At 36.9% G+C, this 17047-nt stretch overlaps 1 protein-coding gene across 12 annotated transcripts in view; it reads left to right on the plus strand.

Moving 5' to 3' along the window:
* Positions 1-17047, plus strand: part of ZMYM2 (zinc finger MYM-type containing 2) — a 95918-nt gene that overhangs the window by 37024 nt on the left and 41847 nt on the right. For 11 of the 12 annotated variants that reach the window (XM_052812144.1, XM_052812146.1, XM_052812150.1 and 8 more), the window contains 2 exons: positions 11883-12033; positions 12798-12913. The exons of the other annotated variant lie outside the window; for it this stretch is intronic. In XM_052812144.1, the coding sequence (XP_052668104.1) occupies positions 11883-12033; positions 12798-12913 (267 nt within the window). The remainder of the gene's footprint in view (positions 1-11882; positions 12034-12797; positions 12914-17047) is intronic. 12 annotated transcript variants of the gene reach the window in all.

Here is a 17047-nt window from a genome sequence, read left to right on the forward strand (position 1 = left end):
TTGGGGATTTTTTTATTCTTCAGGTTTTTTTTGCTTGGTGCATTCTGCTCTGAGTTTATAGGGGTAGTGTTACAAAAGTACTATTTTACTAGCAAGAAATTTCTTTATCTGATTTTGAAGTTCACAATTGAATATGTGAGTGGCCCCAGTGCTGCATATTGCTTTGGGTTCTTTCTTCATCTCTTTCCATTTTTAAGAAACCAATGATCCAAGAGAAAAGGGAGTGCATTTAACTTCTTTAATGTTGCATCATGTATGTTTGTATTTTCTCGTTGGACATTCAGTTTTGATGCTTTTGGGGATGGCTGTTCTTGTGTATATGCAATGTGCAAACAGCAAATCTGGAAACGTGCATGTGTAAACAGCGTAACTGAAAACGTAACATAAGCGTTATTCTTTTGTCACAGCTATACCAAAAGGGACAGGATAGGTTTCCAAGATACTAAAAACATAGGCATGCCCAGAAGCCATGGAAAGACTTGAAGAAACGTTGAATACTGTCTCTCGAAGAAACAGAAAGGCATGAGATTAACTTTGAACTTGAGACATTCCCACACAACCAGTATAACATGCACTGCACATGGAATTATGAAATGAACGTGGAATTTTGAGAGGTCGAATGATAAATGTGTATTTAAATCTCATTACAGACTGTACTCTATTTGTTCAGATATTGTTGTATTTTGTGTTTAGATATGTATTTGAGAATAAGAAGGATATGGGTAGCAAGTTGTATGTTCTGGTTTGATTTGGGGAGGAGGAGCAGTTTGCAGTACCAGGAATCTTCACAAGTAGTGTCAGGTATTGTGCATTATTGTGAGGATCCTTAAGAGGACCTTTAAAATGGAGACACATTGTTCTGGTGCATTCAGTTCTGACAGCAGACTATATTCAAGCAAGTTCTTGATTCTTTTGTGGAAATATTTGGTACTGGGGAACTGTAATAGGGTGTGAGAAGCTTAATTTAAGTGCTCATGTGCGTCTGGTTTGGAGTGGTGATTAAGTGTTATTCTTAACTGGTAGGTTTCAAATGTTCCAGGAGTGTTTGGGGGTTTTGGGGTATTTTTGATATTAAGAGAAACTCAAGCTATAAAATTAGGAGGTCTTTAGTGTATGATGTAGGTGAGTTGCTCAGGACACAATTATTTGAGAATATTTAGTTGTTTAGCAGGACTTATTTAGGTTTGAACTTCCATTTGCATTAAGTTTTTTGTTTTTTTTTTTAACTGAATGTTTCCAAGGAATTCTGTTTTTAAAAAAGGAATTTAGACTTTGAAAAATGTCACTGACAACTCATTGGGTCACAATTGGTAAATTGTAGGTTACTTTGTTCAGTCATAACAATATCATCTTGGAAATTTTTTATTGGATCTTTCTTTTAAAGGAGAACCAGTGAAGGAGAGAATATGGGAGAGTTGTTATTACATACTGAAATAAACTTAATGGAATCAATAATATAGGAAAAGTTGATGTATCATTTGATTACAGCATTGTGTTGTACAACTGATTATTGTGTGTCACAAGTTTTAGCAAATGTTTTCTTACAAACAGTTGTAAAATACATAGGTCTTACCGGTATGAGCTTTGTATTAAGCAGTTTATATTGTAAATGTCATACACCTATCAATATGCTATTCATTTGTAGTAGTAATAAATGAAAACTGATTCTTATTACTTGTACCTATCTATATACTTCATCCCTATTTTTTTGAATAAATATTACACTGATTTGAACAATTAATTTTCAATAACTTATCATGGACATTTTTTCTTCCTGGAATGAAAAAATTAAAATTGTGGGTAATAAAAATTACTGTGGCTCTCGGAATGGCCACTGAGTGCAAATAATCCATCGGCTACAAAGGGATTCTCTCCTCTGCTTTAGACTGTTGGTGGGAGTAAGAAACAGTGTTATTCCTGGGATGGGGAGTAGGTTTTTTCTGGAGTGTCTAAGTCAGCTTTCCAGGCGATGGATGCACTTAGCTTTCTATGTACCAGTGTCAGAACCTGCTTTAAAACTGAGACAAAAATAATCTTGAATGTTGCATCCTGTGTTTTGCTTTTCTGAGAGGTGATGGCTGTTCTTTCTCACTAAAACTGAAGTAATTACAGCTTAGGTTTCTTTCATATTAAAAAAGCTATGAAAAAATAGATTAATGAATTGCATAAGAATTAAAAAAAATAATAAATTAAATAGATTTAGCCTAACTAATGCTCCCTGTGGTTATATGCAAGAGCATGTTAATTTCCTGATGGCACAACAGCCATTCATGAAGACAGCTAAGTGCAAGTCAAGCTTTTTTAAAAAAGAGAAAACAAGGATAAAATTCTTCCTCCAAAAATGAAATCACTGTGACAATTTAGATAAAATGTCAAAACAAAACCCTTATTGGAAGTGGTTATTTTTTTTAAGCCTGAAGAAGACTACTACTACTAGATTGTAAATTCTTTACCTGAAGTCCAAACTCTTCACATGTGGAGGGACAAGAGGGACTTAAAGAATGACACCAAACAAAACAAAACAGAAAACAATGCTAGAAGAGAATGAGATCATATCTGACAAGGAGGTGGCTAAATTGTCTACGTAATTGTGCAAATGCTGAAATATTTCTTCAACTAGGCATTTAATATAATTAACATGAGAACTTAACAATTTTTAAAATTACTTCAGTGATTCATTTAAAAGTTAGTATCTATGCAGCAAATTGAAACAGACCCCAAACATGCCTGCCATGAAGACATATTAAACAAAAGCACATACATATGTTGTTTTAATGTTTCTGATACTATTGCATATTTTCTGTCTCTACAAAATCAGTGGACTTCCTTTTCAAGGCAGTTGCAATGTTGCATCCTGGTTTGCTGGATTTGGGTACAGCCTTGACAACCTTGTTCTAAGGAACAAATGAATTCTGTGACTTGGCTTGTGCAACCAACCATACCTCTTAATTTTCAGCTGTTCAACTAAGATAAACCTGAGCCTGTGTCTACTTTTAAAAATACAGCCTAACTGCTTTGCTTACTGGCCTGATCAGTCTGCAGTGCTCTTGATTCTGCCATGAAAGCATTTAATGCTTTAATAGTTTAAAATGTTCCTTTACTTTTTTTGCTTTATTTCCATAACTAAAATTCTTCTTGTTACAATGTGACCTGGGATTCGCTTGCTTTGGGTGCTTCTTAAAAGTGATGGTCTTCATGTGCTGCCAAAAATGCGGGGAGGAGCTCTAGCTACTTCTTCATAGGCTTCTTAGTAGCACTGGAATTAAGTGAGTACTGGGTGAATGCAAGCCAAGTGAGTATTTTCCTAGTTGGAGAGGGTGCTTGCAGTGTCTCTTCATCTAGTGAAAATTTTCCTTCAGTACTGATTAAAAGTTCATTTTATTGACTTCCTTGATTAGATGAAGACTTACTACTGAAGGTGCTTCAAGACTAACCAGGCTATGCCATCCCTTTAAGCTGTTCACTTACAAGCAATAGGCAAAACCCAGCCTAGGTAGTTGTGCTTCCTTGTTTCAAATTCTGTTCATTGCCAAACAACTGCTTTTGTGAAACTCTCTTAAAACTCATTTCATCTGCTTCATCTCTGTGCAGGGGTTTAAGAGCCTCCACTGTATACAATAATATGCATATCAGTTCTGCAACTTATGATTCATTGCTTATGTAGAGTTTGTATTTAGTCTCACAAAATGTATTGTTACCTACTGGTTTAAATCTCACTGAATGCTATGATAGAATGTCCTGTCACGTAGTGCTTCAGTGGAAGCATCTAGGGTTTTCAACTTTGTCTTGTGCTATGCAATGTCAGTTCTTTTTCTGTGCTTCTTTGCTATTAAGACAGATCTGTCGTTTTTATTTTGATAGTACAATTAACTACACAATCTGCTGCTTCCTGCCGTTGTTACTGCTTTGTAAACTCTTGTTTCCAAGTTTCTGTTTCGAAAGTAGATACTGTTAACAAAACCAGTAATTGTGAGAGTTGAACAGCCCCTTTACGTTGAAATATTAGAAATACTGACTTTTCAGGTTTTGTTTTTGGTTTTTTTTTTTTAATTTCTGGTCATTTTTAAAGAGAAGTTCTGTGGTTTCAGCCAGTTCAAACTGTGGTTTAATAGTGGAGTCTCTTCCTCATATGGTAAACCACTTCTGTCTCACTTAATACCAAACTAAGTATTACCTAATATCTGATAATATTGACATCTGATACTATGTAGACTTCCAAATGGACATAGCTAGATGCTTTTTACCCCATCTACCATGGTTAAATGACAGAAATCTTTATCAACTAAGAAATAATAAATTCCCCTTTCTTCCTGCTTAGTGGTGTCGGGGTTTTTTTGAGGTCTCTTGGTATTTATGCTTCCAGTTTCTTGCGTGTCTGATGCAAATCAAGTCTTTGTAGAAACTACCCTGTTCTACTTTTTCTTCTACCTTTTATCTACTCTTATTTTCTGGAACCATTTATTTTGCCATTTCTGCTTCAAATGTCTGTCTTAACTGTAGAATTTGCTGCTCTTCAATAAAAACTATATGGCTTCCTTGGGCATCTGAATGTCATTCATCATAAGTGTTCAGGATGTTATTTTGTCGATATTTTAGAAAAGAAAGTGAGATAGGTATATCGGAGATGTTAAAACAGCTTTGTAGTTCTGAAGAAAAGTACTTAATGGCAGTCAAAATTGTGTGGTGTGATCTCTGTGGGAACATAGGAAATTCTTAGAGGAAGCAAGGAGGTGATACAACTAGGTATTGGAGTTAGGATGGATATAACCACATCTGTGCACTGCTGTGCCTGGAATATTTGGACAGGGTTGAGGTGAAGAGGGAAAAAAGGCAAAACAGAAACAGCTTAAACACTCAGTTAATGGAAAAGTAACTTGCTTTTTGGGCCAGGGGGTTTCAGCTCTGCTTTTCTTGAAATCACAAAGGCAAGTGTCTTGAGAGTGGGAACAAAACTGGCAAAAAGAGGGAGCACTGGCAGTTGGAGATGCCAAAGAAGAGTTACTGGACAAGTTATTGATATGGTTGTTTGCAGAGTTCAGCTGATGGAACATAAACACAAATCACTTGGTGTTCAAAGGCCACAAAAGCAATTACTTCAGCTTTTGCTCTTAAGACTTGGGCAAATGCTTTTGAGGTGTTACCAATGTTAATCTCTTTTGTTGGAGCAGGGAGGAGTTTACAGTTATTCTTGGGGGAGAGATGATTTGAGTGCAGTATTTCAAAAGACTGAATAAATAATACGGTTTCTTCTTTCTTTGCTGTTACAGATTCTGCTGACATCTGGTTCTTTTCTTAGACATGCGTGTTGCTTCTGGATCCATCCGGACCATCCTTCTTTCAAATAAATCTGAAGTAGTTTAGCTGCTGTTTTCCTGATTGCCTTACTAATGGATCTTTGTTATCATAGAATTCCACGTAGTGAATATCTCTGCTTTTCTACTTACAGAAAACTTCTATCTTCTTTCTCCTTTACTTTCTATTTCAAGACAGGTTGACTGTCTTTCTGTCCCAGAATATTCTTTTCTAGAAGCTTTCCTGGTATTTATCTTGTTTCTAATCTGAAACTGTTGCTCTGTAAAGCTACCAGAGAGAAGGTTGCCTGGATTGAGAAGTAGGTACTGGTCTGTTTTGCCATGGACCATATGACTTTAATTGCAAAGCATTTCTTCAACTGGAAACAAGTATTTGGGCTGCTACATAGTGTTGTAGCAATAAGTTGGTATTCTGGTGTTCTCGATTGACTGGCCCTTGGTGTGGGAGTTGTAGCAAGAATGCTGTCTTACACTGCAGGCATGTTCTTCATCCCACTTTCGATCCTCCTGAAGGCATGTGAAGCAGATCATACTGCTTTTTTCAGTCAAGAATAAAAGTGTAGCATAGGCGCCTAGATTCAAGGCACTAAGAGCTTTATTGAAATACTTTTGCAGCCATAAAGTTCAAGAACAGAGACTTTCATTAGTTTCAGTTGCAAACGGAAGTGAGGCTTACTTCTAAAATACCATGAAATTATAGTATTGGTCTGATATCTATTTTGGGGGTTGATTTTTCTTCTTAGTAGGATGTATGCAAGAAGAGCTCTAGACTTAAGGTTTCATGATCCTTTCAGTAAGATGTAAAGGAAGATAAAGATTCCTTCTGAAATTATTGTTGCTGATAATGGCAAGAATAAAAATTCCTCAGAAACCCTCCAATTTTCTCTTTTATTTCCAGAAATTTGGATTTCAGTTGCAACAATACTTGTATTTCTGGAATATGTCCCATTCATCTGTTTTGTCTTGCATCTTGATAGCCACTTTTGTAGTTGCCAGTTTGAGTTCAACACTGTCCTAGTGGACAGGATGAAGATTTGAAATGTATATTAACTCATAAGTCTTTTCAGATTGCATGAAGTGTTTTATAATGTTTTTTCTCAGTTATCTGTCATGAGATACCTATTGTGAAGTAGACCTGATTTCTAGAGTTAAGTCTCTTAATAGGGCATACAAACAAGTCGTGAAAGAATGAGTGAGTTTTGAATCAAATATAATAAGAATATTCAAGCTTCTGCATTTGCCTTAGACTTTATGCTTTGGAAGAGGTAAAATATGCAATGGGATCTAGCTAAAATTAGGTCATCTCGATGCAGAATCTAGGTGGAGTAGTGAGGGAGAGGTGTAGTCAGACTACTTTGCATCAAGCCTCTCCTCAGAGGGCACTGGGTCATTATTTTCTAGAAATTTTGCCTCTGGATTAACTTAATTTTTTTGTACTTGGTAATCTAATTGATACAGTTTTCTTTACTAATTTGATAGCAGTGTTTTTACTTCAAATTTTCGTTAAAATTGCAGTCCTTAAACTTGCCTGTAGTTTCATAGGACACTGTAGATTTGAATTCATCAGAAGCAGTGCATGGAAGGAAAATGTGTGATGCTTTCACTTGTGGATTGGTTCTGAGTTAATTCCATCTTTGAAGGAAAATCGAAACTGAGACTAGTTTGAATGTGCAGGATTTTGTCTATAATCACTTTTGCCTACCATTGAAATACCATGCGGAGTGCAAAATGAAGCCAGTACTTCCTCTGAAATGGAAGATAACTGCCAAGAAAGCAGCTTTGGAGAAAAAGACTTGTGTGTCCTGGTGGACAACAAGTTGAACAAGAGTTAGCAGTGTGCCCTTGCAGCAAAGATGGCCAACTTGCATCCTGGATTGTATCACAGAATGCTTGAGGTTGGAAGTGGCCTCTGGAGGTCATCTTGTCCACCCCCCTGCTCAGCCAGGGTCACCTGGAGCAGATTGTCTAGGACCATGTCCGTTTGAGTTTTGAGTATCTCCAAGGATGGGGGGGGGGGGACTCCACAGCCTCTCTGGGCAACCTATTGCTGTATTAGCAAGAGCATAGCCAGCAGGTCAAGGGAAGTGATTTCTGTGCCCTACCCCCCCCCCCCCCCCCTTCTGCACTTAATAAACTGCATCTGGAGCACTGTGTCCAGTTTTGGATTACACAGGATGAAAGGCATTGACGTACTGTTGCAAGTTCAGTGGAGAGCTACCGAGATGTTTAGAGGGCTGGAGCACAGACATAGTAGGACAGCCTTGGGAGACCTTAGTTTGTTGAACCTTGAGAAGGCTGAAGGGGAATTAGTTATCTAATGGGAGTGTATAGAGAGGACAAAGTTGGACTACTCTGAGAAGTGCACAGTGGAAGGATGAGAAGCAACAGACACAACTTGAAAACAAGGGGAAACGATTTAGATATAAGGAAAAGCTTTTTTTTTCTCTGTGAGGGTGATGAAATCCTTCAGAGAGGTTTTGGAATGCTCATCCTTGGAGATGCTCATATTTGACAGGACAAGATCGTGAGCGACCTGCTTTGAGCAGGAGGTTGCACTTGACCTCTGGAGGTCCGTCCGCTCCAATCTACATGATTCTGTGACTGTACTTCTGAAATAAAGAATGAAGCAGTAGTTTTTAAAATAAAAGAGTCAGGAAGTTTTTAAGTTTTTTGTTGTTGTTGTTCCCTGTTTACTTAGTCAGTAATGAAGATTTTGGTATTCTTTGTTCTGTTTTTCTCTCTACCAGTGAAGGTCTTTCGTCTTCTGCCATGAAATACTAACAACACTGGCACAGCTTTCTCTTTTCTTTAATTTCTGTTCTGAACACTCACTTTTCCTTAAGGATGGTTAAAATACTCAAAAAGAAAAATGTTCTGTATTAAGAACATGAGAACAGCTGTTCTGGTTCAGATCAGGGATTGAGATTCCTGCAGTCTATGTAAGTGGGCTTGCAGGGAAGAGTAGGAACAGGGCAGGTACTTATTTTTCCCTGAGCATTCTTTTAGCTTCTGACTCTCTAGAGGTCACGGGATCTCTTAAACTTTATGCAATGTTCCTGTACACTATTTTTAGCGAATCTTTTTAATTAGTGCTTGTCCAGTCTCCTTGTGAACACATACAAGCAGTTTTTCCATCCATGACACTCTTCAGTAAGAAGTTCTGCTGACCTGCTGTTTTGTTATGTGAAGAGCTGCCTCCTGTTGTTTGTTGTGAAACAACTTCTGTTGATATTCATCTGATTTGCTATAGTTGTTAATATTAGAAAAGGCAATGAACAGTTGATCCTTAGTGCCCCACATCATACCATTTTTGGTTCTGTCATTATCCTCTTACCTTGTTTTCAGGTGAGAAATCCTTACCTCATAAGAATACTCTTTGACCCTACTACATATTACAGTAGTTCTCCTTAGTTTTAGTGAATCTTCTGTTTGTTTCAGCTAGAAGGGTACTCCCAGGGAAAGGATTCTCAAATGTTACTACTTCTACAGAATGAAATTAATACTGCAGATTCTTAGAGATGGAAGATAACATGTTGCGATGAATGTGAGAGTAGACATGTAAGTTACCTGAGAACCTTGAGAAGAGAGTCTCATCTGGAAATTTGACACTTAAGAACAGGAGAAAATTCTCGGTTTGCATTATGGCTATCTAAAACCATGGCATAGTACAGTACGAGATTCTCTGTTGGTGTTGTCAATGGAGGAAACCTTTGAGTTAGACTATTAAAAAAAAAGCGTTTGAGACACCTGTGTAGTGCTGATTGATCAATACTTCCAGGTATGCTTTAATCTTTTTTTAAATAGTGTTGCACACCTTGGGTTTTGAATGGTTTTAATATTCAAACTTGTAAGTTTGGGGAGTGTTGGCAAGAGTAATAAAAATACAGGAAAAAAGTTCAACTTGAAGGAGGTGATGTTACAAGGTCTTGGGAGCAATAAATTTGAAGAGGTTTCAGGCCTTCTAATTTTTTTTTTTTTCACCAGTGTCCTATCTCCTTCATTTGTGTAACAACATGTTTAAACTTCTAATAATGCAGAAATGTTCCAACACTTTTCTTAGTTGCTGTGACAAGAATGAAGTGAGAGCTTTGCTGTTATGCTTTTGTTTCTACCCATGGAATCTTCTGCATCCTTGATATGTTTTTTGGAAATTCATGTTCTTTGTAGTCTTGATAATTTAGATCTAGGTTTGCTAGATTATTTCTAGATATAAGAGATATTCTTTGTGTTGCTTTTAAGTCTGAAAGACCTAGGGGTGAAATCAGTAAACAACTCCAGTGTTATAAGGATGTTTGAAATTCAGAAGTGATGGAAGTGCTGCTGCACTGTACTTTGTGTGCATGATCCTTTCTTGACATCAGTTAAATAATGAGATATTTGAGATGCTGGTTAGCAAAAGCTATTTCTACTTTCAAGGGATTTTTGTGGGAACATGTAGTCTGTTGACACAATGAATCTTTTCCAATTATGCTCTGGTCAGCTTACTAAAAATTCATTTATTATAACCTCTGTTTTAATTTTGCTGTCTCTTGAAGTCATCATGGCCTCAGTTTGATTTTTCTTTTGGACCTCAAACTTGTGAAAGCTTCACTTACCTGTGGATTGTTTTCTGATTATTTTCCTGAATGCTGTTTGTCAGCATATTTGTATCAGTGCTTCTAGATTTACGTTTTGGTTTATTCTAGAGGTACCCAGGCTATTTGCGCACGCAGATTTTTTGATGGTTGTTGTCCATTAAGCTTGTTCCAAGAAGTCAAGTCCTTTGTAAATTGTGACCTCCTGTATCTCACTGGTAATATAACTTGAAGTATTCTTGATGCCCTGCTTTTGCCTATTAACGTGTCAGAGGAGATGAATGTATATTGGCAGAATAGCTCCAACTCATAGAACAGTACGACTACTGCATTTTGGTCTTGGTACTTAGTGTGAATTTTGTCAATATTGTGGCTGATTTGGAGGATTATTAGGTGCTGGATAACATTTTTAAAGGCAAACAGAAAAAAAATTAAGATGGGAAGGAAGGATCCTGGAGTTGTATAAAATACCATCTTCTAGGCAGGAGCTTGATATCTTGACACATACACCTTTTTGAAGCAAATCCATAGCAAAGATTTCATCAAAGCAGCATGTGGAAATTGTGAAATTGTATGGTATTTTGAAATTTTGCTGGTCTCTGCAAGGTGCTATGCCCAGTTTGTGGCAGAGGCACGTGTATTCGCACATTTTTGTGTACACGTTTTTAATACAGGGAAGATGATACATGTGTAAAACTAAGTTTCTTTCTGGCTGTCTGTAAGATGATTTAGCTAGTTCTCAAATGTAGGTGATTAAAGATAGGAAGAGCACAGATATGCAGTGAAGCTTCTGTTACTCTGAACAAAGTGAAGCAGCTATGAAACATGCTTTGCCTTTCCTTCCCCCTTCAGTCCCTGGGAAGAAGGAAAGAGGGCAGAGGTGGTGCCAAAATTAATTTCTTGACAGAAGGGGAGAAATCTGAAGTGCCTGAGTGTCAATAGGGCATTTTCTAATAGTCAGTAAGGAGACAGTCTGTCTGATAGGAGACTCATTTCTGTTCCAGTGAGGAATTCTCTGTGATCACTGTCAAAACCATGATACTATTTCTATGGGCAGGGAAGGTATCTAGACGTTTCCTTCTAAAACTTGGTTTATGGGTCTTGAGATATTTGCCTAACACTGAAGTATGTAATACATGTAGCAGATCAGAACTACTGATTTTGTGTTGACTCTGTCATTTGAATTTCTGCCTGGTGTGACTTTCCTGTGCTTTTTGTAGAATGTTTGCGCCCTTCTGCGGAAAACTGTTGATTGACTGAGTGCTGTGTTGAGAGATGTCACAATTGAGTCTGTATCAGGTTCATGGAGTCACCGTTCCTCATTGGATCCAATGAGGAGCATAGGAGCTCTGCAGTGTGTTCCTCCTGCCTGGAGGACTGGAACTAGGAGAGCTGAGAAGTTAGAGGTTCTCCCAACAGTGCTCTTACCAAGAAACTGCTACACCTAACTCATACTTGATAATATTAAGGATGTTACCATTTGGAGAGCACAATTTTTTTTTTTTTCCGCAAAATTTAGCACCATTATTTATCCTTTCTCTTTGCTGTGCCAGACTCCTGTTTCTTCTCTTACAACCGTTGTCCCATCAACAAGGAACAGAGTTGTTTCAAACTTTCCAGCTCAGCACAACTTGCTGTATACTCTTAACCATAGTTCACAGTTTGCAGATGGTGGGGTTTGGGATGGGTGCTTTTTGTTTCTTTGTTTGGGTTTTTTTTGAGGGGTGTGTGGTTTGGGTTTGGATTTTTTTTTTTTTTGGTCTTTATGCAGAAGTTTCGTTTTAGCCAGCTTCCCCCCCTCAGGAGTAAGAGACCCAACCATAGTGCTGAGTGCTCTTGAGGATGATCATGAGAGTTAATATAGGAAGGTTCTGATGGGGGAGCAAATTGCAGAAGTAAATAAGTTTTCCTCTATGTTTGTTACACCATAACTTTAAAACCAAAAGCCAAACATAGTTTTAACTAATGCATTGTTTTGCTTTGTTTTATGTTTTAGAAATATGGCAAATTAACATCTTGTACTGGCTGCAGAGCTCAGTGCAGGTTTTTTGACATGACTCAGTGCATAGGACCTAATGGATATATGGAGCCATACTGCTCAACTGCATGCATGAACACACACAAATCAAAATATGCAAAATCACAAAGTAAGTGAAAAGGATGATGGATTTTCATCACTGCTAAGAGTAGACTTTTTTTTTTAAGTTTGAACACTGGGGGTGGGTGGTTTTGTTTTAGAATTAATCTATGCAGATGTGACTTTATAGGGATTTTAAACTTATATTTTAAAAAAAAAAAATCATCTTGTATTCAGCACGAGTAAATGGACCCATGAGGGATCATTTTCCCCACTGGCTTTTTTGCTTCATGACAGAAACAGTTTTCAACTGTCTTAAGGTTTCCTGGGAAAAAATGTTGAGACATAATGCGGTCTGATGTGTCACAGAATGATAGTGCAATTTTCACGCATATGGATTAACATTATTTTGTCTGTGATCCAACCCCACTCCATTTTATCTCCTCAAGCAACAATTGGAGAAGCATAGAGCTAGTTATAATGTATATGGGTATTATCTAGATAAAATTTGTAATCTGGTTGAAAGGAGCTGGTACATAACTCAAAATGTGTGTTCTTCAATATGCAAAGCAGGCATAGATCTCAATTCAGTGAACTCTAGTGAATTTTATAGAAGAAAGTGCAATTTCATATTTAATGTTGACCTTTAATGTAAGAATTCAGCAAAACCTCTGCAATTTCTTTTGTAGCAGCTGACTGGAAAATGGACAAATCTTAGCTTTTTACATTGAAATGGTGGGAAGAGCTGACCTGTTATCCAGGGTTTTGGGTTTTTTGGTTTTTTTTGCTACTATTTTGTGTTTATTTTATTTGTAAACTACGTTTTTCTTTTAGGTATGGGAATTATTTGCCACTTTTGTAAACGAAACTCTTTACCTCAATATCAAGCCACAATGCCTGATGGAAAACTGTACAACTTTTGCAGTTCCAGTTGTGTAGCTAAATTTCAGGTTAGCTGTTGTGTTAAATCTTTTCCTCCCTAAATATTTGTGTACCTGTGTTTGTGTTAAGTATTTGCATATTAAACTAACTTGCGTGTATATACATGTTTATGAGTTGTAATTAACATAGCACATGCTTCTGGCTCCTAACAATTTCTTTGATAAAAGTACTGTTTCATAATGATAACACCAGCTGCTATCTTAAACTTACAAAATGGGATAATAACAACCCAGTTCTCCTTGATACCGTAAGAAAACGCAAAGCAATGTCACTGCTCATCTTATTTTTACCACCCAGCCTCTTTATCTAGATGAGCCTTGCTGTTTTGCATTGAAGATCAACAAATTTCATCTCTTTTATACTAAATACAGTAACAAAATTCTCATGTTGAATACTGTACTAACAAAGGTGTGTCGTGGGGAATAGTGACTGTCTCCGAAACAAAAGGTTAGAGCCTAAGCCATTAGAACGTTTATGGATGAAACTAGCCATTTAAATTATGTTCAGAAACCTGGGTGTTGCAAGCCTAATGATTAGGCACACTGGAAGAGGCTGCTATGCTTGTTGAAAATATCATATATTTAATATGACTTAAGGTTAAAGCATATGTAAAATGTGTTGTAGCGATTAATCTCTAGGTGATCAAGGGGCACTTTAAAAGAAAATGTTTCAATTTTTGTATGTAAAAACAGTTTTCCCAGATGTGCGCTGTATAATTGATAATTGCCTCCTCGTGTTTTTGAACAGTTACACCCATACAGGGTTTTCCCATTTGTCATTAAACTTTGCTGTTTCCTGTCAAGTGGAAAGCAAATCAATCTTTTAATTGCTTCCTTAATACACCCTGGATAGGACCTCCATCATGTAGCCCTGTTCTGTGCTTCCATCCTAACTGATTTAGTAGATGTCTGTCAGTGGAACTGATTAACAAAATAGATGCAGATTATTAGTATGTAATGACAAATCTGTAATACTTCTTGCAAACTCATTCAGCGTCTATTTTATTCTACATGGTCTTACAATTGATTGCAGCCCCAAGAGCTCTCAGAACAAAACCTTTCTGCTGAGTGAGAAAAATAAAGCTGGTGAATGACAAATACAGCCTGGCTCTTCTTGGATTTGCAGATAAATCAATATTAAGCAACATTATTATTCAATATAATTGCCAGATCAGTTGATGCTGGTTGTGGGTTTCTAATCTTACTGAGACCTTGCTGATGCTTCTGTTGCAGTTTCAGTGCTATGTGTGTATCTGCCTCTTTAATGTTGTAGTAGAGTTTAGAGCAGCCATACAGTCTTTGAGTTCTCAGTAAAGACCAGGAATGGGTAGGTGGTCACTTGCTTACAGTTAGTTTGCTCAAACATTTCTGTCATATTCTAACTTTTGATAGTTTTCATATATTCACTGTCTAGAAGAATAAAATGTATTCACCATTAGATAAGAGTTGATTGTATGAGAACAGCTTTTTTGTTCCGTTCATTTAGTATTTAGGTGGAAAGGATGGTATCCTACAATGTGAGCGTTGGACTGCAAGCGTTCCTGTGAGGTGCTTTTTTATACCTAAGTGACACATGAGGGATTGAATCTAAACTGAGAAAATGGTTTAATCTGTTTGGTCAATTGCAATGCTTTCTGCAATGATCTTTTATAAAAATGGCTGATTTACTATGATGCTCTGTATTTTTCACTGTTTACTAATGTAGATAACTCTTGTTTTAATTTTCTGGCATTATAATCATCCCTTTTTCTTACTGTGCCTGTTCTTCCTACACGTTTTTCTGTTTAGGGATTACCCTTCTCAGAACAGAATAACTGCTATTTAAGGTCTGTGTCTCCCTGCTGCAAAAATTTTTAGTCCTTTTGGTTTACAAATGGGTTGGAATACTTAAATTCCCAATTTGTTTACAGTATTTTAGGGTTGATTGTAATTTTATCTTATGAATAACCTTTTGTTTCTAGCTAACTGTTGTTCTGGTGTATTAAAATACTCGAAAGATTCAGTTGAGCTGCTTGTTGTATAACTTATGTCCATATCTATATTCTCCTTTGTGCGGACAGCTTGCAAGAGCATGCATCCTTGTAAGAAAAAGGGTAAAAGAGAGAATAGCTTGCTTGATGTGATTTTTGTTTGGTAGTTGATGTTAAAATAGTGTGACTGTTTCTTGTCTTCTTCCATGCTCTGTCTTGGAGGATGTTATTGCAGAGTTAAGGACAGAACTGTTCCAAAGCTGTATTGTTTTAAGCCAGTTTTGCTATCAGTACCTTTACTGGGTCAGTTGATGATCTTGCTCTGAATTTGTCTCTTAAGGAAAAATTAACTAATTTGTTTATTGTGAACATGGAGGTTGTAGTACAAGTGTCTTCCCAAAGTTAGGAAGTGTGTAAGTGTCTTAAAGTACAAGCTATCTTGCAAAACATGAGTCTATGCAAAATTTTCACAAAACTTGTGCTAAAGCTTTGACTTTTTTTTTTTTTTCCCCAATTTATGGATGTATCTGGAGAGTTGTAGGGCCAGTACATGTAAGAATTGTAAGTACAGTGTTTTTCAGCAGGTTACTTGCTATGGTTATTCACTAATATGTTCTCTTTCACCATCATTACAGTGTCTGTAAGTGTTCTTTGTTATATACCATACATCTCTCTTGCACACACATACATATATTTTAAAGGAGTATATTGCAGCAGGAAGCATGGAGGAAGCTTGGCATACTTGTCACAGAAATACTTGCCCAGATTTGATCATAATAAAAACAATGGAGGCTTCCACGCTGAGGCTGGAAGGTCTGCGTGTGCATGAGCATAAGGGGAGTGTTTGGTTCTTTCCCGGTTTAATTTAGTGCCCTTGATTTTGCTTGTGGAACAGTCCTAGTGGGTGACCGTATGTAAAAGATTCCTCGTATGTATTGTTTCTTTTTTTCACGTTGATTCTTTCAAAGTTATTTTTTCTCAATGAGAAAAAAACCTGACCACAGTCTGGCTGCCTACTAGCCCTTCCACATAAACATTTATGTACAGAAATGTTTCCATGTTTTGATTTTGTGTTGCTGTGAGCAAGGATAACCCCTCTATCACTTATGCTGCAGTGGCAGGGGCAGGCCAGAAGCTGTGCTTCTATGCTGGCCTTCCCAGAAGAGTCCTAGGCTGCGTCTGCCTGCTGTTCACTAGTAATTTGGCAGCTTAAAGCAGTTTGAGGTGGTTGCATTGAAGGCTGAAAAGGGCTTTACAGTGACTTTTTTTGCTTTGCTTGGCACTTCCCATGCTCTTGTTGTTCAAGGTGGGCTCAAGAAAAGTCAGATTAAACATAACTATTTTTTGATTGAATTTAAGATATTCAGAAGAGTGCATATATATATGATTTCAAAGATATGTTTGATAATAAGGCCCAACATTGGTAAAACCTTGCTGTTTGGGATGACCTGTGGAAGATTTTAATGAATTTATAATCTTTTTGCTGCATTAATCTGTGTGCAATAATGCTCCCAAATAATTCCTAAAGATATTCTCTATTCTAAGCATCTTGTAAGTTAGAGGCAGAACAAGATTATGAAAATATTATGTGCATGTCATCTTGAGTCATTAAAGTACTACACAGAAGCAGTCCTTAATTGCAAGCAGGATAATAGAAACTTTAAGGAGGTATACAACATCATCTTGTGATTAACTCTTGGTTTTACAACCATCTTCTGCTTGGTTTAGAGCTTTCAGTGTTATGAATTCAGTTCTTTACTGATTTCTGTGGGAAAATACTTAGTTGACCATAGGAGTTTATGATAAAACACACTGGTTTTGTTTTAGAAGCAGTAATACTTAATTGTTTAGATTTTTTAATCTACAGTTAGATATAAATATTGTTTAAAACAAGTTTTAAACAATCTCAAACTCCGTTATTCTCGCCTCTCTAGCTTTTGTTACTGTTCAATTACTAGACCCCTAGACTATGTAGGGCCTGAATTTCTACCACAGCAAACCGTTGGGAAAAGAAAAAAAGCTAACAGTGCCATACATCAGAAAACAACAAAAAAACATGTTTTACTTTTAACTTGTAGCCCTCACAGTAGGATGGTTTGGTCTCATGTTTAAAGGTAATTACAGACATCAAAAAATACAGTTGCTTTTCATTTGATGAGCACTGTAGTATATT

This window comes from Harpia harpyja, chromosome 17 (assembly GCF_026419915.1).
Source record: "Harpia harpyja isolate bHarHar1 chromosome 17, bHarHar1 primary haplotype, whole genome shotgun sequence".
NCBI lineage: Eukaryota > Metazoa > Chordata > Aves > Accipitriformes > Accipitridae > Harpia > Harpia harpyja.